The sequence below is a fragment of the Nylanderia fulva genome, unplaced genomic scaffold (assembly GCF_048542155.1).
Source record: "Nylanderia fulva isolate GAGA-0341 unplaced genomic scaffold, ASM4854215v1 Scaffold119, whole genome shotgun sequence".
In the NCBI taxonomy this organism is placed as follows: Eukaryota; Metazoa; Arthropoda; class Insecta; order Hymenoptera; family Formicidae; genus Nylanderia; species Nylanderia fulva.
Window position 1 is genome coordinate 257,520 of NW_028189398.1, and position 20,834 is coordinate 278,353.

A 20,834-nucleotide genomic window follows, 5' to 3' on the forward strand; every position below is an offset into this window, starting at 1 on the left:
TTATTTTCCAAAAAGCGGACATTTTAACATTGCTGTAATTCAACAGAAATGATGTAGCAACATTTTGCAGTGAATTTGCAATATTGCGGTGAAAGATTGTTGTAATGTTTTTGCAATCTAACGGTGCTGTATGGGATAATATTAAAAAAAAAAAAAAAAAAGACAATTATTTTGTTTTGTAAAAGTCTGCGTTTCTATTTTCAAATGACTCGAGAGTTAGGCGTTAGTCTCTTTCCTTTGGATCCTCGTCTGGAAACTTCTCGAATGTTCTCTGTATCCCGAGTAACCGATGTTTAAGACTAAATTTTAAAGGCGAATTGGATGCCACAGAAGCCCGTACGCACTGCAAAATGTTCTCGCCAGGATTGGAGCGTTGTTAGGTGAAATTCAACGGACACTGATTTTAAGAATAAAGATTTAATAAAGATCGGAATGCTTCTACAATTTGATACTTCTCGAAAGTACTCTCATGCGCACGATTTAATAATACGTCTGCTCGTTCGCACTTCTCAAAGGAGAGTCGTTCTCCTCGACTTCGAATCTAACGGCCTACGGCCCGCGGTCGCGCTCGCATGCGCGCGCATATCTTTTGGCCACCCTATACGCTACGGTGGCAGCACCGCACGGGTGTCGGAAACGACGCTAACGCCGGACATTGCGTATCGCGGCAATTATTTACGCGCCGCTTACAGTTTCCAATATATTCAGCTAGTTGCTCAAATGAATCGAGTAGTAACTTCCGCTTTCCAAGCTTCCGGCAGGTTAGGTTAATAGTTTCCACCTCGAGTCGAGTGTTTCTTTTCGCTTGCGAGTTGGAATCATGGCAGTGGGCAAGAATAAGGGTCTTTCGAAAGGAGGCAAAAAGGGAGTTAAGAAGAAGATGTGAGTGAAATATATTTCGTTTGAAATAAAGTTGGTTATCTCCTGTACGCGAAACATTTCTCATCGGGTTATCGTTTTGCGCGATTCCTTTGGTTAACTCGGATATTCGAGACAGGTTAAGCGATGCCAGCAATGCATGCATCTGTGTCACCATAATTAGATAGAATATTTATTTTGAACGATTATATATATATTTCTAAAATATTGTTAAGATGCGCTTTTTTTTTTATTTATATATATAGAACGAATGTGAATATATTCTTATTTTGAGATAGCATGTAATCACCCGCGATCCATAAAACTTAACCTAATCTATTTTATTCTTGTTATTTTATTTAATTAATTTGTGCAAAATAATTTGTGAAGCACAGTCATAAAAGAGAAAATAAAATAATAAAAATAAGATTATATATATATATAATAAATAAGATAAATAATAGAATTAATATATATTAAATTGATAAATTAAAATGTAATAAATTATATATAAAAAAAAAAATAATAATAAAACCTTATTATAGCATTGTACACGTATACTTTTTCTTATATAGTGCTATTATTTCAGCGTTGATCCCTTTACTCGCAAAGACTGGTACGATGTCAAGGCTCCATCCATGTTTGCCAATCGGCAAGTGGGGAAGACCCTGGTCAACAGGACTCAGGGAACAAGTAAATTTTTTCTTTTATAACTATTGCCTAATTAGTACAAACTAACAAATTCTTACTGTATGAATTATTTGTCTATATTTTTATATTTTTAATTGAATTATTTGTTTATTCATTATTTTTTATTCTTGATTTTTCTTTTCTTTTATTTGGTTTTTAATAAATATACGTAAAATATATGTTTTCTATATTATATATACATATTTTTTAAATTTGATAGAGATTGCTTCCGAGGGATTGAAGTTCAGAGTGTTTGAAGTATCCCTGGCTGACTTACAAAGCGATCAGGATGCAGAGAGATCATTCCGCAAATTTAGATTAATTGCCGAAGATGTCCAAGGTCGTAATGTGTTAACCAATTTTCATGGAATGGACTTGACAACAGATAAGTTGCGATCAATGGTGAAAAAACGGCAGACTCTGATTGAAGCTAATGTAGATGTCAAGACTACAGATGGCTATTTGCTCAGAGTTTTCTGCATTGGTTTCACAAACAAAGATCAGCTGAGCACGAGAAAGACGTGTTATGCCCAACATGCGCAGGTTTGTGCTCCATTATGTTTCATACATTATGCGCAATAAATTTTATTGTCCATTTCAATTTTTATAATAATTGAATGGCACAAGATATTGCGTATATTAATGCAGTCGCTTACCACACTACTTACATATAAAGTAAGTAGTGATATAGGAACGTGCTACATATTTTAATATGTGGAAATAAATTCCCTCTAAATAGATATAGAGAAATATTTTTGTTTAATCATTTTTCTGAACTAATAGTAGATATTTTAAACGTTATATATATAAAAAGTTTAAAATTTTACTCCCAATTTTATTGCTAATTTATTATGAATCAAATTTGTTGTAATGATAATGCATATATTTTGTATTAATTTTTAGTCACGCGTCTTGTTAATAATTATTTTTCTTTTTGTTTCAATTTTTTATTTTTTAAATAATATATTTTATCAATTTAGGTCAAAAAAATCAGACAAAAAATGGTTGAAACCATTACGGAAGACGTTACTAAGACCGATTTGAAAGGCGTTGTTAGTAAGTTGCTTCCAGATGCCACGGCTAAAGACATCGAGAAAGCCTCGCAGGGCATCTATCCTCTGCACGACGTTTACATTCGTAAGGTGAGCAGCAATGTTTTTGCTAAATGATTATACATTTCAAGCTTCTTCACGAAAATAATCCTTTTGTTATGACGTTTAGTCCAGAAGCGCTCACGTGTATTTACAAAGTATTTGCAGACTAAAGTTTTTATGAAATAGTAAAATACCTGCAAGGACGTTTATAATATCCTGTAATGATTATATTAAAAAATTTTGATGCAATTATTACTGCAATTATTCGTCACTTAGATGACTATAGACAATCTTAATAGCAAAAAAATTAATAATGTATGATGATTTTTCTTAAATGTTAATAAGCAATAATTTTATCAGGTGAAAGTATTGAAGAAACCACGTTTTGAACTCAGCAAGTTATTAGAGTTGCACGGAGATGGAGGTGGTAACAAGAGCGAGGAAACTGGTGACAGTGGTTCCAAGGTTGACCGACCGGAAGGCTACGAGCCACCAGTACAGGAATCCGTTTAAAGATGAATGTACAATCTTTCATAAAAATAAAAGCATACACTTGATAATTAGTGTAAATAATGCCTTTATCCACTTTTTATTTTGTCCATATCTAATGAACACAGTTGTAGTGTGTATACACTATAAAATATACTAAGAGAGATATACTTAATCGTTTCATATTGATATTAAATGAAAATTTAAATTCTTTGATATAATAGATATAAAATCTTTGCACGATCGACGAAAAAACTTCTTCATTTGATTAAATTATATAAAATATTACTTCATTATCGTTTTTAAAACGTATGTCGCACTATCTGTGAGCAATGTTCTAAAACTTTCACTCCAGGATGCCAACACATATATAAGGAGCAGAAAGAAAAAGATTTTCGTAAATACGTCTACCCAGTACATACTGTAACAAATAAAAAAAATAAGTTGGAGATTATTAACACACATAAGAAAGAAAAAATTGCGCAATTTCACACTTACACTCTCAAATGTCGGCGAGCGGCCGGTAGAGTGTCTGGAGTTTCGTTTAGAATATAAATTCTTGCAGCTCGAATGCAAGCTTCGAAGTATTCGTCTTTGTCCATGTCATCGCCGTGCACTTGATATTTTTTATATTCTATGCTATTCATTTTTCTCCTCGCATCGATGACAGACGAATTATCAAAGTCCCATTGTCTATTGGCGTAATATTCGAAAACTTCGAAACCTTTGTTTATACGACGATGGATACGGCACATGCTGTACATATATAAACATAATAATTAACAAGTTATACAGTGTATATATAGGGTGTTTTATAATAAATTACTGAAACTAATCAGTTGTCATTTTTTAATGCATGCAATTATTGAGAAAACAAAAATTGTGTTGAAGAGAGGAAAATCTGCAGTTTTTAATGGATATAAATAAAATGTTTGTATACCAGTTTATTTTATTGTGTGTGTGAAAAAAGTGCTAGTAATCACATGTAAACTAATGATAAATATTTTCGAAGTGCGCACCATTTGAATATGTACAAAATTCTGTTCTTTTATGAAAACTCGTAAAAACTTTTTCTAACATGTCATTTTTAATGTTATTGACAATCCTTTTAATAGCTGCTATTAAATCTGGCACTATTGAAAATATTTATTAGTTTATGTGATTTTAAGTGATTATTAGCACTCTTCATTATTTTTTATCAAAATAAAATAAACTAGTATACAAACACTTTATTTATATTCATTAAAAATTGCGGATTCTTTCCTCTTTCCAACACAATTTTTGTTTTCTTAATAACTGCATGCATTAAAAAATGACAGCTGATTAGTTTCAGCAATTTCCTATGGGACATTGTACATTGATTTGACGTCTTCGCGATAACAATTAAGACTCTTGACTCTTCACTGACGATATTGGAATTGTGACGTCAGAGAAACACGCTAAAAATTCTTAGATGCCATTTCAAAATAAAAAGATATTTCGTTAAAACAGTATACTTTTAAAATAATCGAAAATTATCTTTTTTTCATTTATTATAATCAATCAACTGTAAAATGACTGAAATTCATATATAATCTTAGATAAGAAGATGAATTTGTTTTAAATATATTTAAATAAAAGAAAATTACATGGCGATTCATCCAGATAACTTCCAGATGATTATATTTTTAAAATTGCTTATGTAAACACAATTATAAAAAAAAAACGTAAATTATAAAAAGGATATAAAAATATATTCATACTTTTTGTTATTTATAAGTTTTTATCGTTTACTGCTTATATGACTCTAAACTAAACCCCCATAGCAAAAAACCAGTGATATCACAGTGATATGCTCTGGATGTCATAGCAATGTGCGAATGTCCGCTTTGTCACAATGTGATGTCACAATGATATCATTGTGACATCACATTGTGACAAAGCGGACATTCGCACATTGCTATGACATCCAGAGCATATCACTGTGATATCACTGGTTTTTTGCTATGGGGGTTTAGTTTAGAGTCATATAAGCAGTAAACGATAAAAACTTATAAATAACAAAAAGTATGAATATATTTTTATATCCTTTTTATAATTTACGTTTTTTTTTTATAATTGTGTTTACATAAGCAATTTTAAAAATATAATCATCTGGAAGTTATCTGGATGAATCGCCATGTAATTTTCTTTTATTTCCGCTTTGTCACAATGTGATGTCACAATGATATCATTGTGACATCACATTGTGACAAAGTGGACATTCGCACATCGCTATGACATCCAGAGCATATCACTGTGATATCACTGGTATTTTGCTATGGGGGAATTATCTGGACATTATTCTAGATAATTTCATAAAGGTAATATTTGTTTTTCATCTAAAATGCAGATATAGATAATATCTATGTTTATTATCTATATAAAGATAAAATGACGCTATAATTTTATCTAAATAAAATTATATAGATAATCATCTATATAATTTTATTTAGACAACAGTAAACATTGATGGTATCTAAGAATTTTCAGTGTGTGCTTTCTCGTCTCTGACGTCAGAATCTAAGCCAGAAGTTTTAACAAAACTTACATTGGTTTATAGCCAAGCAAAAAGAGAAGCGCGTCAATAAAATAAGCCGGAATCATGTGGAAGAGTAAGACACAAATATTATGCAAGAGTCGCGACTTCTTCATACTACCACCTGGATACCACAAGATTCCGTTGAGAGGTACTCGTTGTGTTATTTTTCGGCCGCGTTCTATTATTTCCGTCCAAGGTACCTGCAGACAGATCGAAAGAATCCTGCTTGAATGTCGCTGAAAAAAGAACTTGTATATCCTGTGAGTGTTTTATCCATATACCTTGAACTCGCTACTACTCGTAAGATTATAAACCCGTTTCTCATCCTTGAAATAAATAAAATTGCACGTGCAAAGAAGAATAGCATTGACCGCGATATCGGCGGGAAGATAATCAGCGTAACCGTTTTCGTTACAATACATCGTTCTGATTACTCCCTTGCCGGCGCCTATTAAGAGACCAGTCGGTCCATTGATATTGTCCGTCCAACCGGGAAGTGGATCCTTCCAGACAGGAATAACTACGCTTGGCCTGACAAATCATCGATCAATCAATCGGGATTATTTATAATGCGTCCTTGTTTCTAATATACAGGATGTCTAATTTTAATTGATTACCCCCAAAAGCTTTTTTTACTTTTAATTGCACAAAAGTTGTTTGATTTAAAGGGACAGAAGATGGTGTTACTGACTTTTTTCGAAAGAGCACTTTTCAAGGTCCTTTATATTTTTTAAATGAAACTATTATTTAAATGGAACTTATTTTTTTATATAAATCGATTCCTTGCAATTTTTGACATAAAAAGTTACGAACAAAAAGTAAACAGTTTATGATATATTTAAAATTTTATATAATGACACCGAAATGATGAAATATTCATGTTTTGACGATCTCACCACCAATACTTTTTTTTGTCCATCTTATTCTTACAACTTTTTATGCCAAAAATTATGAGGAATCGATTTTAAAAATCAATAAAAAAATTATGGTAATTCTATTTGAAAAAACAAATGACCTTGAAAAGTGTTCTTCAGAAAAAAGTAAGTAGCGTCATCTTCTGTCACCCTTTAAATCAAACAGCTCTCCCAGCAAACACAGTATATAAATGTTATATACTCAAGCATGTTACATGTAACGTATATGTTAGTTGTAATTTCCCACTTATAAATGTAACATTTTTAATATTACATATATTACATTGTAGTTATATTGTCATTATACCCCAAGATAGCACTGACTTATCAATACATCGATGTGCTATTTGGTATATAATTACAATATAACTACAATGTAATATATGTTATATTAAAATGTTACATCTATGATTAATGTTGGAATAATGTTGGAAATTACAACTAACATGGATGTTACATGTAACGTACACACGTTATATTTCGTTTTATTATAGCAATGTAACAATTATATATCGGTGTTTGCTGGGCTTATTTGAAACTTTTGTTGTACAATGAAAAATAAAAAAATCTTTGGGGATGGTCGATTAAAGTTGGATATCCTATATACCATCTACACAAATGTTTAAATGCGAGATTTTTGTCGAATACCTCAAAATCATCGCTGGGATATGCGCCATAGACTCTTCGACGAGACCTTCCGACAAGGCTTTCGTGAAAGCGTATGTATTAGGTAGCTTGCCCAAGATCTTGTCCGTCATGGCCTCGACTACATCATCATCCATCCATTCGACGCATTTGATTACTTTATGAGGATCCGCTGGCGGAGGATACGTTTTCTCGTATAAAACCTGTATAAAAGCCAATTATTCTAATTTATTATTTTTTAAACAATCTTTATGTGTACAGAATATATTTCGCAGGGTTGGGTAATAATTAATAGTTAATTAGTTAAAAATTAAAAAGTTAATAACTTTTAACTTAGCTGTTAATTTAAAATATATTAATTTTTAACTTCAAACTATAGTTATTTTTTACCTTAAAAATTTTTTTTATCTTTGAATACCATTTTTGTTTTTTTTATAAGTTATAAACATTTTTAAATTAAAGTATTATTAATTTTTATGTTTATTTGCCAGAGTTGGTCAATTAAATCATTACCATTTTTTAATTATCGTCTGGTAACTTTATAGTTTTATATCGCAAAAAATATATATTTCTATATAAAAATCAAAATTTCTTTGTAAATAATGTTTTTAAAAATAAACTTTTGATTTAATTTCAGTTAATTTAATCTTAACTTTGTGAGTTAATTTTTTGTTTATGCAAACTTTTAACTGAACTAAATTAATTTTAACTTAGTTTTAAAAAAATTATTAACTTATCCAACCTTCTGATATTTCGTAATAAATGAGGGAATAAGATAATTTTACATAAAAAAGAATAATAATCGAAAATATAGAATAAAGTTTTTTCACACAAACTTAAAAGTTTTTTTGAATATTTATCGATGTATATATTGATAAAAATTGAATTTATATTGATAAAAATAAGATTAATCAAAAATCTTATTATATTGAATAATCTTTGTAAATACAAACGTACAATCTAAATCCAGATATAATTAAGTATAGTAGGTAAATGCATATTTGTAAAAATATTCATATATTATCTTTTTCGAAAGTAAAGTGCTTTGAAAAAAATGTATGAAAAAAATTCTATACTTTCAACTTTTTTTCATCTCTTGAGACATTTTATATAGTTATTCATATACATATGTATGTAGCAAAGGAGAGGGGAGAATGAAAGAGAAACTGAATACATACTTTTTCTTCGAGATGGCAATAAGCCGTGCTGATATGAACGAATAAAAGTAAATTTTTCATTTCTTTAGCCAGTTCCAGCATTTGTTTCGTACCACGTGTATTTAGCAACACGGCTGTCTTCAACAATTCGTCAAATCTGCAATGGAATAAAAATACACTTTGCATATACACAGCCGAAAGAGAAACCCATATGTTTACGAATTATGTGCATACAGTTCTATAAGTACAGCATTGAGATATTTAAATTGAAATTGTGAGATATTTATAAGTAGTGATTTTCCTATATAAATTATCAAACTTTTATCAATGACAAATTTATCAATGATGAAATAAATGAGTAACATATTAGTGGACAATTGATAATAAATGATGGCAAAGCAGAAAATTTTTTAATTATTTTTGTAACTGAGAATTTGAGAAACAAAACTTCGATTAATTCACAATATTTTTCAATCGTGTTGAAGATATATTACAAGAGCATATTAAGATATATATATATATATATATATATATATATATACATAAAAAATATATATATAAAATATAAATGTATTTTTGACAATAATTAAGGGATCAAAAAAATTGTATAAAAATAGACAAATTTTAAATAGCTGTAACTTTGTTTCAAAAAATGAGAATTTAAAATTACAATAATTAAGGGATGATATATTGTTGCTCTCAATATATTTTTTTGTATATATAATTTTATATATTTTTTATATAAGCTTTTTATAATATATGTATACATATACATATATAAAGCGTATATAATAAATATATAAAATTAATATATAAAAAAGATATGTATTGAGAGCAGCAATATATTATCCCTTAATTATTGTAATTTAAATTCTCATTTTTTGAAATCAAGTTTCAACTATTTATAATTTGCTAATTTTTTATCCCTTAATTATTGTAAGAAGCGTTGGTATATAAAATATATAAAATTATATAAAAAATATATCGAGAGCAACAATACATTATTTTCTCTTCGTTACCTGACAGTGGCTGCCCCGTGATACACGATGTTGACATTCTCGCAAAGCATCTTTCTATCCTCTGGGGATAATCCAAGTCCTAGCTGTGACACATCTCCGCTGACGACTGTTATTGTTTTCTCAAGCGCTGCCATTCCTCTTTCGGCTTTGACTTGTTCGAAAAGCTGTAATTTAAATTTAAAACGACTCGTCCACATTTGTCGATCGCATGAGAATATATATCGTAAAACTAGAAAAAAATAATTGCGTGCAATTAATTAAAAAAAAAAAAAAAACTAGAAAACAAATAACGAGAAAATGCGTGCGTCAAAGATTGTTATATATATTATTATCATGATTAATGATTGTATATTATATGATAAAGATCTGGATTAATCCTTGACTTCCTTTTTATTACTGTGTTACGGCAATGAAAATAATGAGTTTTTTGCTGCAATAATAATCTCAGCAAACACCGATATATAATTGTTACATTGTTATAATAAAACGGAATATAACAGGTAATATAACGTGTACGTTACATGTAACATCCATGTTAGTTGTAATTTTCCACTCATAGATGTAACATTTTAATATAACATATATTACATTGTAGTTATATTGTAATTATATACCAAATAGCACATTGATGTATTGATAAGTCAGTGCTATCTTGGGATATAATGACAATATAACTACAATGTAATATATGTAATATTAAAAATGTTACATCTATGAGTGGGAAATTACAACTAACATATACGTTACATGTAACATGCTTGAGTATATAACATTTATATACTGTGTTTGCTGGGATGTGAAGTCTAAAGTAGAGTTTGTGTATGAAGAATCTCGTCTCAATATTATTTTCACGCGAGCGGACAAAGGACATGTTACTGTTGCGCTACAAAAAACAGATTATATTACCAAAATGAAAGGTTTACTTAATGCCACCAGTACATACGAACAATTAAAAAAAGATCCGACAAATACTTTGATAAATTGGTTAAAGTCTCTTTTAATTTCTTGAAAACAAGGGGGTTTTATCGACGATAACACGTATAGATTTGTAAATTTGTAGTGAAGGTAATTTACCTCGAGCTTATGGTCTGCCGAAAGTGCATAAATCTGACTGTCCACTGAGAAACATTATTTCCTCCATAAATAGCCCACTCTATAATTTAGCCAACTTTCTTCACAAGTTAATATATAATAGTATCCCGAAACCTAATTCTCATGTTACCAATAGTTTTGAATTAGTGAATAGATTGAATTGCATAAGATTGGAACCAAACTATAAATTAGTTTCACTTGTGGTCTCTTTGTTCGCTAATATACCAATAGACTTGGTTATTTCTAGTTTAACAAAAAGATGGGAGTACATAAAAGACAACATCTGCATTACTCAATATGAGTTTATGAGAAGCATACAATTTGTGTTATCTTCGACTTTTTTCAAATTTGATAACTGTTATTACAAAGAGACCTTCGGTACTCCTATGGGTTCACCACTCTCTCTCATTATTGGGAATATTACCTTACAAGATATTGAGAAACTAGCTATTGAAAAATTACCGTTTAACATTCCGTTTTATTTCCGTTATGTAGATGACATTTTATTAGTACTAGAGGATTCGTATGAAATAGTGACTAATATTTTCAATTCTTTTCACACAAGAATCAAATTTATGATAGAGGTGGGCTTAAATGATAAAATCAGTTTTTTAGATTTGACGATTATGAAAAAGAAGGATAAATTGATAGTTAATTGGTACCAAGAACCATCCTATTTTGGGAGATATTTGAATTTCTACTCTCAGAATCCTTTAACACAAAGAAGGCACCATAATTAGTTTAGTAGGTAAAGTTATCAAACTATTTCATCCTCGCTTTTATCAAGAAAATTTGGAAAAAGTCATATACATTTTATTGGATAACTGTTTTCCTTTGGATTTTATTTTTCAGACAATTAAGGACAGACTTTTTTATCTATTCTATTTATCTGACAATAATAATGAGTTATCTGTATAAGTAATAATAATAAATAGGTAATAATAATAAAGATTCACAAACACCTTATTTCGTGTTTCCTTATGCTCAATCAGTGGATAATAAATTTTATTTAATAACAAAAAGTTTTGGATATAGAGCTGCATTTTCGAAGGCCAATAATCTTAATAACATCATTAAAACACACAAAGACCGGTTGGAACATACTAATGCGTGTGATGTCGTTGTTAGAATTTCTTGCGGGAATTATAATGCTACTTATGTAGGCTAAACTAAGAGGAAACTTATAACTAGAGTCAAAGAACATCGGTCTGATAATCTTAGAAATGCAACATCTCCTTTTGTAATATTTGTACACCGCATGAATAATCATGAATTTGATTAGAACGGTGTATAAATTTTGGATATTGAACATCGTTACAAAAAAATTGATTTCTGAGATGCTGCACATTAAGGGACAAAAGAATAGCCTAAATAAACAGAGTGACACTGAACTTTTCCCTGACGCCTACTTCTCAATTATCAAAACTTTATCCATCTTTTAATTTTACCCGCTTTATCCTTCTTTCTTTTTTCTTTTTCCTTTCCATCTCCCTTTGGACTACCCTCTTTTCTAATTTTGTCGGTGCCTCAAAATATAATTGTTTTCACCGAGTAATTTTAATTCTGTTTAATATGTTAACATAGATCGTTAATTGTTTTTTGACTGATATCACTGCTGTTCTAAAGGTAAATTAATTATTCTTATTTATCCGATTATTTGTTAATATCAATTATTGTATTTCAGTTTGTCATTGAAGATGGTTAAATAATAACCGAAACGTTTGACAACTGATTGCTGTTATTGCTTTATTACAACTTTACACCAAGATGGTGTACGTGCTCTTTGCCCATTTGTTACTCTTTAATCAATATTATTTATTTAGTGAGTATTATTTATTATGAAATTCGAAGTTTCAAATAACAGTAAAATGAGTATCTTCAAGCAAACTGATGAAATCTCATAAAATACGTATCTTCTTTGTGCTGGATTGTATAAGATATACATTATATGACGTATGCAAAATGACGTATGCTGCTATCTAGGTTGTATAAAATATTCAGGGTGTAACTGACAAAATATATATGGAGCACACCATCAGATTTTGTGGACAATTTGAAACAAATTTTCCTCAACGAAAATATCTGAAGAAATCATTTTTTGCACGTTCTCAATTTTTGCCATCTCATCTTTATAACTAACAATAAGCCTTAAATTAAAATTCTATTAAAGCAAACTAGCTAAAATTAATTAAAGAATATAGTTTTGTAAATATTTCAACTCTACAAAGTATGTAAGAAGCTTTTCTTTTTTAATAATTGATATTTTGAAAAGTATTATTAGTGCCCAGTGTTGTGCTTATTGTTAGATGATTTTAAAATTAACTAGATAAAGATGAGATAAAAATATGTAAATTCATCTTAGATAAGATGAAGATGATTTTGTTTTAAATATATTTAGATAAAAGATAAAATTATATGGCGATTTATTTAGATAATAATTTTTAAGACTGCTTATGTAAACACAGATATAAAAAAATGTAAATTATAAAAAGGATATAAAATGTAAATTATAAAAGGGATATAAAAAAATATATATCTATTTATATTTTTATTTATAAATTTTTATCAATTATTTAAGTATTTTATGTGTCATGATTCTAAACCAAAATTATCTGAGAATTTAGTAAATTGATTGGATAGAATGTCTTAATTGATTAAGTGTGTGTAATCAATTCGCTAGTAAAAAATGAAAAACTGAAGAGTATGTATGTAACATTAAAAAACGACTAATACTGGGCAATAAATTTTTTATTAAATTCAATATCTCATAACGTTTCAATCTCTGGTTTAGGTCCTTTATTAATATAAATTAGATTCTTTATTAAATTCAATATCTCATAACGTTTCGACCTCTGGTTTTTTATATTGTGATATGTTATATTACAATATAAAGGGTGTCTCACTACTTTATCTATATTGTCATCTTAAAGAGAATTTTCATTTGAAAATGATCTAAACCAGAGGTCGAAACGTTATGAGATATTGAATTTAATAAAGAATTTATTGCCCAGTATTGATCGTTTTTTAATGTTACATACAAACTTCTCAGTAATTTAGTAAAGATAATACTTTTTTTCATCTAAGATGCAGATATATAGAAAATACATATTTTTATTACATATATGAAGCTAAGATGACGCCAAAGTTTCATCTGGATAATCATCTATATAATTTTATTTAGATATCAGCAAACACTGGTAGTGCTCAACATTTTCTGAGGAAAAATAGTCTCCAAATTGACTAGAGAATTTGAAGGTGTATGTTGGGGGGAGGGAGGGGCTCCGTATATATTATACCCTATATATATATATATATATTATATATGAGAATTTTTATTATCTATTTCTATTTCATTATAGAGAGGATTAATAGAGTAGTTATAATAAAAGATTAAATTTCTTAATTCAGTTCTCTTTTGATTTCAAGCGATAAGTAAAACTGCGCTTTGTTATCGAAATTGTATCAGAAACGCTTAATTTCGTATTTAATTAATAATTTGTAGGCTAATCCTAATGATGCTCACTTAGGCATCTTACGTATACACGTGTATATATGACGTAGCGTGTTTACGATATTGCATTGAAATTCGAAAGGCATGATATAACAAGCTAAGAAACGCGCAATCTCCACCGTACTTTCACCAACCGAACCGTGTGTATACATGTGTGTGTATATGAATATAATCACCATCTTCTCGCTGTATATTTTCGACAAGGCCTTGACTTGGTTTCTTTCGTCACATAGGACGGATCGCAATGTGGTCGACGGTCCGGTTAGCGCGCTTTCACCGGCAAATTTGTCTGTCGAGAAATATCCGAAACGCGCATGCGCGCACGCGAGGGAGAGAAAGAGAGAGAGAGAGAGAGAGAGAGAAAGAGAGAGAGAGAGAACGAAGGTGCACCTTATTCTCGTGGCACCTCGCATTATCTGTTGTAAGGCAACAATGATGCAACTTGCAGCGCGTATATAGTAGCCGAGTCATAGTTACGCACTTTCTCTTTTTAATGCTCTTGTTGGAGGAACCAAGGCGCTATAACTTGGATAATCCTATAAAGTAGGTGAATTCCTCGATAGTGGAACTTTTGGCAGCCATCGAATTCTGCGAAGCGTGTCGAAAGTTTTCGCAGAATTTTTTTTTTATAGGGGTCTCTACACTTGAATTCGAGTTTCTGCTACGCAGTTACTTACTTTTGCGTTAGTAGTTTTTCTTTATCACGAAATCAAATATTGGGACATTGTTATTTTAGAAAGCGAAAAAGGAAGGATAGCGTAAAACTGGATGGAGAACTACTTACTGGGGAATTAAGTATTTCGACCAATCGCTGTTTGGAATCCTTGCCCTTCTTAATCCTGATAAGCATGTAAATTTGTGCTATTTCGGGCAGGCATCGCAAGAACTTTTCGAGAATTACTTTTCCTAAAAATCCTGTGCCACCTGTCAGCATGATCTTGCGACCAGCGAAAGTCTCGACTATCCTGTCCTTCTGTGCTTCGACGTCATCGGTTTTACCCGGCTCCATCGTGATCGAGGGAATGATTTCCTAGAATTAATATATACAGAGGATTTCTAAAATTTCATATCAGAGATTTTAAAGGTGTACTCTAAGAGTCAAAATAAGAAAAGAACAATTCCTTTAAGCTTATGGGTTTCCTTTAAAGTTAAGTAAACAAATCGAAAATGTATTTTTGGTTTTGCCCGACTCCATTGTGATCGAGGGAATGATTTCCTAGAATATAGATATATGCAGAGTGTTTCTAAAATTCTATGTCAGAGGTTTTAAGGATGTACTTAGGAGTCAAAATAAGAAAAGAACAATTCCTTTAAATATATAGGTTCAAAAATGCTTTCCCTCCGAGTTACAGCTCCCTTAAAGTTGGGTAAACAAATCGAAAAATGTATTGTACAGAGTATAACTGAACAAACATCTACGAAGCACATCGTCAAATTCTTTGATTAATTTGGAGACGATTTTTTCTCAGTGAAAATGTCGAGGTACCAATAATTTTCAAGTTATCAGTGATTAGAAAGGAAATGCTTTTCACAAATTAAACATTGTAGAGTTGCAATATTAACGAAACTATATTCTTCAGTTAATTTTAGATAGAGTTTACTTTAATAGAATTTCAGTTTAAGGTTTAGTTACAAAGATACAAGACAGTGAAAATTGGAAAAATATTAAAAATGATGACCTTCGACATTTTTGCTGTGAAAAAAATTGTTTCCAAATTGGGGCAGAATCTGATGGTGTGCTTTATATATTTTTTTCTGTATATACAGGGTGTTTACGAAATACTTTCTCGAACAATTTTTATGCCGCATTTCTTACGTCAAAATAAAGAAAGAAGTTTATGTATATCCATAGTAAAAAATTGAATAGTTGCGAAGTTATGATGTAAAACAACTCGAACAAAACACGTGTTTCAAATATCTATAGGACATTCAGAGGATGTAATAATTACATCTTTTAAACATGTGTTTTGTTGGGGAAAATTTAGATTAATGTTATTATTAAATAATCATAGGTTAAACACTTAATTCATAAGAAATACTCAAAAATGGCTACCATTTGATTAAAGACAGTTATTGATACAACGTATATAAATTGTTGAATTATTTCAAAGATTTCCGTACGATTTCGTATAATGTCAAGCATTAATAATAACGTAACATCTCTTCGTCATCAATAGGTTGCGAATGAACACTTAGAGATTTTATCCCCGCATAAATAAAAATGTGACTGTCTTTAAATTTCTATTATTTTGAGCATTTCTTATGAGTTAAGTGCTTATTAATGATTATTTAATAATAATGTTGACACATAAATTTTGTTTTACTGCATAATTTCTCAAACACTAAATTTTTTATTACGGTATATTTAAACTTCTTTTTTTTTAAATTTTGACGTGAAAAATACCTCAGAAGTTTATCCAAATATTTTATGAGCACTCTGTATATATATATATATATATATATATATATTTTTTAAATGTGTAACACAGAGAGATATATTTTACACCAAGTTATACGTACGATTAGATCAGAGAAATAACTATTCACTTCGCGAAAAGCATTAGGCATATATTGGATTGCACTTTTGCAACCTGCTCGTATTGAATATTTATATATGATCGAACAATAGTAATTCTTTAAAATGACACGGAAATGAGGTTAATATTGAATGTTAATGTATATTTCTGTACGAAGCTTACTTAATGCTCTCATTTGGGGTCTCAATTATCTTTCTTCATTATTATAAACAAAATATGCCCCATTTTGCAATAAAATTAAATTTAGAGACATAAGAAATTAATGAATTCTTTTCGCTATAATTTTGCATCAAATAAAAAAGAAAATTTTAATTCTATAATCGCAAATACAAATTAAAAAAAATATATATATTTAATTTTCTTACATTTATATAAAAGAAAAAATTAACTCGAGGTATTATTCAAATTAACTTATTTATACATTTTATGAATATTGTCAAAATGAATTGTTAGTAGTAAATTAGATATTTAAATATTTTTATTTATTAATGTTTTTAATTATTTTTTTCGAAGTAATAGCAATACAAATTTTCACTATATTAAAGGAAAAATTAACTTGAGGTATTATTCAAATTAACTTATTTATACATTTTATGAATATTGTCAAAATGAATTGGTAGTAGCAAATTAGATATTTAATAATTTTTATTTATTAATGTTTTTAATTAATAAATCGATTTTCGAAGTAACAATTAACAATAAAAATTTGCACTTTATTTGTTAGATGTTAATGTAATGAATTCTTTGATCTATATACAGAAATTATTGCTATAATGCAATATTCTTTAATTAATAAGAAATATTCTTATTAATTAAAGAAAATTAATTAAATAAATTAATTAATATGAAAATATTAATTAATTTATTTAATTAATAAGAATATTTCTTATTAATATAATGAGAAAATTAATTAATATGAAATATTCTTTAATTAATAAGAGAGATACTGTTGGATATTTTAATCTATTGTCCAAAATAATTAATAATTACAAAATTAGTAAACATTAATATCAGAATAAAATAATATAATTGGCATAATACAAAATGTAATATATAATATAGAATAATTTTAATTATTTGTTTAAACTATTATTTTTTTATTAAAGAAGTAAAATTAAAATTTGTTTCAAAATTTATGAATTTAGAGGTTTAAAGTTTTTAGTAAAGAATTAGATAGATCTATCTATATATCTAATAATATCTAAGAATTAGAAAGAATATCTATTGTTGCACAGTAAACAATCGATCGATTTTGCATATAAACGTTGCCATTGCGTTGCATGTATTGTAATTTGACTTACTTTATTAGCATATTCGATTTAGATATTCGTATTTTTTTTTTTATTAGAAAAATTTTGATAAAGAATTTTTTTAAATATACATCTAAACATTCCGGAGTAACAATATTTTTTTCGAAAAGGTAATGCATTCTTGTATTTATTCACACTTTAGCGCGTATCCCGAGCTTCAAAATTTAAAAAAATAATAAATTTCCAATTAATTCAGCAATATAAATTAAACATATATGTTAAAGCGTGTTCATAAATAACTTCGCTCGATTTACTTGCAGTATTTTTTCTTTACTTTTATATTTATTTATAAACGTTATCACACTTTTTACATACGGTTTACGGTGCGGTGCGAGCACATTTGACAGTCGAAAATACACACATTCACCCGCGAAAAAATGGAGAAATAAAAAAAGAAAAGGCGCGACGATCCGTCCGGTGATTTTATATACATATACATCCGATTTATTTAACACACTTTTGCCTTTGCACTTACCGCGAGAGAGGAAACGATCAGCGGACAAGGACGTCGGACGAATGCGATGTGGGTTCGTTCGAGCCGTATAATACTCCGGTCTCGCGGCCGGACTCGCTCGGATGGTGAACCAGTCGTCGTAGATTGAGAAAGTATGCAATACGCCTCGAATATACGAGAGACCCGATGTGTTTTCGCATTCTCCCGTATAGCGAATCGCGCGCGCGTTTTACTTACAAGCCTAATCCTTACATAATGTTAGTACGCACGTCACGCGGGTTTATACATTACGAGTCGCTTCTTCAAGCAATTATATATTTATATATTATATTATAGGTGGTGTAGTTTTTAAGCGAAGCAAATTGATCGACGTTAGAGGAAATCATTTTTAGGTGGTATATACGAAATTTTTCGCAAGCGATAATAATTTTGACATGATTTACGTTTTGTGTAATTTTCCGATGACAGGTATATCTAAGTACTTGATTTGCACTTGAACGTTACTTCATCGTAATCATTTTTTGTTCTGGTTCTTATGTACGCAAAGTGATACGTAATGAAAATTAAATACTGATATTAAATATTCCATCATGCATCGCCTTCACGGAATGAAGAAAAAATTGTTGATGTGCAAAAATGCGTATAAAAAGGAAGATAATTATCTATTTTTTTAGATGAATACAAATGCGATTGATATATAATTTTATATGTGTGCAACAGTGTTATGTGCTTAAATAATTTTCAAATTAGTTACATAAAGATGAGATGAAAATAAGTAAATTTATCTTAGATAAGATAAAGATGGTTTTAGATATCTAGATAATATTATTTTTAAAACCGCTTATGTAAACACAATTATAAAAAAATGTAAATTATAAAAGGGATATAAAATAAATATATTCATACTTAATATCTTTTCATATGCTATTACTCTGCATCAAAATTATCTCAACATTATTCCAAATAATTTAGTAAAAATAACATTTTTTTCATCTAAGATTGCAGATATAGGTAATACATATTTTTATCCAGTATTTATTGTTATCGAAATAAAATTATATAAATGATCATCTAGATGAAACTTTGGCGTCATCTTATCTTTATATGGATAATACAAATATGTATCATCTATATCTGCATCTTAGATGAAAAAAAGTGTTATCTTTACTAAATTATCTAGAATAATTTGCCGATAATTTTGGTTTAGAATCATAATACATAAAACTGCATTTAATAAGCGGTTTTAAAACTACTAATTAAATATTTCCAGATAAAATATTATCTGGAAATGAATTGCTATATAATTTTATCTTTTATTTAGATAAATTTAAAACAAAATCTCATTTTTTATATAGCTAATTTAAAAATTTTCTAAGCACAACACTGTTATTATCTATGAAGATAAAATGACGCTAAAATTTTATTTAGATGATTACTTATATAATTTTATTGATAGATAACAGCAAACACTGTGTATATAAGTGCGTTTTTCTTCAGAAAAATGCGATTGATTTATATGAAAAATTGCTTTTACGATTCTACTTTCACGTTGTATCTCCATGTAGCAAAAGTAGTCATTTCGACGTAATTTGACATCAAATAAATGACATCAAAATGACGTTAAAACGACCATTGACTATTTGAGTACATATATGTGTGATGTAAGTAATCGCTGCTCTCGTATGCTTTCGAAGCTATTTTTATCGCTTGTAAAAACAGGAAATTTTACCTAATACATAATTAATGACTGTCAGATTTTTTTTTTAATTTATTGATTCTATCTTCTCTCAGATTTTATTTTAAAAGTACGAAAGAAGACTATTGAAAGAACCACAAGACTATATTTGTGTATGTATTGTTCAAATATTACATTTAATATATATAAAAAAACGAGACAACTCACTTAAATTTTTTGTATGATTTCGCAAAAGTAACGAAAAGGAAATTGCGAATGAACAATCTTTTTGAAGTTGTTTTGAAGCGAAATTTTTCTCGCTTTATTTATTTTTAAAATATTTTGTTCTAAAAAATAGGTACCAAAAGGATTTTTTTAAAAAAAGAAATCTTCTAAAGATGGTATATTTCTAATTTATAAAAAGTAAACAAAACGGGATTTAATAAAATTGTAGACGAAATAGGTAATTAAATATTTATTTTTATATTAACAAAAAGTACAGCAAACATGAAGAACGAAATCTCGATTCTGATAAAGGATGTGAGACATCTAAAAATAGTACAAAATTCATACAAAATATATAAATTGTTTCCATGATACTGAAACTGCTGTTAAAATTGAATTTAATTCTCTAACTAATTTAACAGTTATTGTAATTTAAATTTCCTCTAGTTTTACATATGTATAATCTTATAAAAATTTGTCACCACGATCGATTATATTACGCTAAAAATATCGAAAAAATGGTATTTCAAATTTTTTACATGTAATTAGAACTTTAAGAAACAATGTTGCAAAATATACATTAATATTTACTAGATTCTTTTAT

General features: G+C 28.8%; 2 protein-coding genes across 5 annotated transcripts; one reads left to right on the top strand and one right to left on the bottom strand.

The window, feature by feature from the left end:
- Nucleotides 1-749: 749 nt before the first annotated feature.
- Nucleotides 750-3,202, top strand: RpS3A (ribosomal protein S3A). Its single transcript, XM_029311059.2, has 5 exons — nt 750-882; nt 1,448-1,551; nt 1,769-2,091; nt 2,529-2,690; nt 3,003-3,202. The coding sequence occupies exons 1-5, from the start codon at nt 821-823 to the stop codon at nt 3,153-3,155; spliced, it is 804 nt and encodes a 267-aa protein (XP_029166892.2). The 5' UTR covers nt 750-820; the 3' UTR covers nt 3,156-3,202.
- Nucleotides 3,040-18,516, bottom strand: LOC114937545 (putative fatty acyl-CoA reductase CG5065). Of its 4 annotated transcripts, none has more exons than XM_029311057.2 (9): nt 18,352-18,516; nt 14,814-15,059; nt 9,427-9,590; nt 8,429-8,564; nt 7,254-7,453; nt 5,973-6,222; nt 5,701-5,891; nt 3,630-3,887; nt 3,040-3,552 (listed from the first exon to the last, which is right to left on the bottom strand). In XM_029311057.2, the coding sequence occupies exons 2-9, from the start codon at nt 15,036-15,038 to the stop codon at nt 3,417-3,419; spliced, it is 1,560 nt and encodes a 519-aa protein (XP_029166890.1). In that variant the 5' UTR covers nt 15,039-15,059; nt 18,352-18,516; the 3' UTR covers nt 3,040-3,416. The 4 variants fall into 4 exon arrangements, with proteins under 4 accessions (XP_029166890.1, XP_029166887.1, XP_029166886.2 ...); XM_029311054.2 differs by lacking the exon at nt 18,352-18,516 and adding an exon at nt 18,192-18,301; XM_029311053.2 differs by lacking the exon at nt 18,352-18,516 and adding an exon at nt 16,550-16,570.
- Between the last annotated feature and the right edge of the window lie 2,318 nt (nt 18,517-20,834).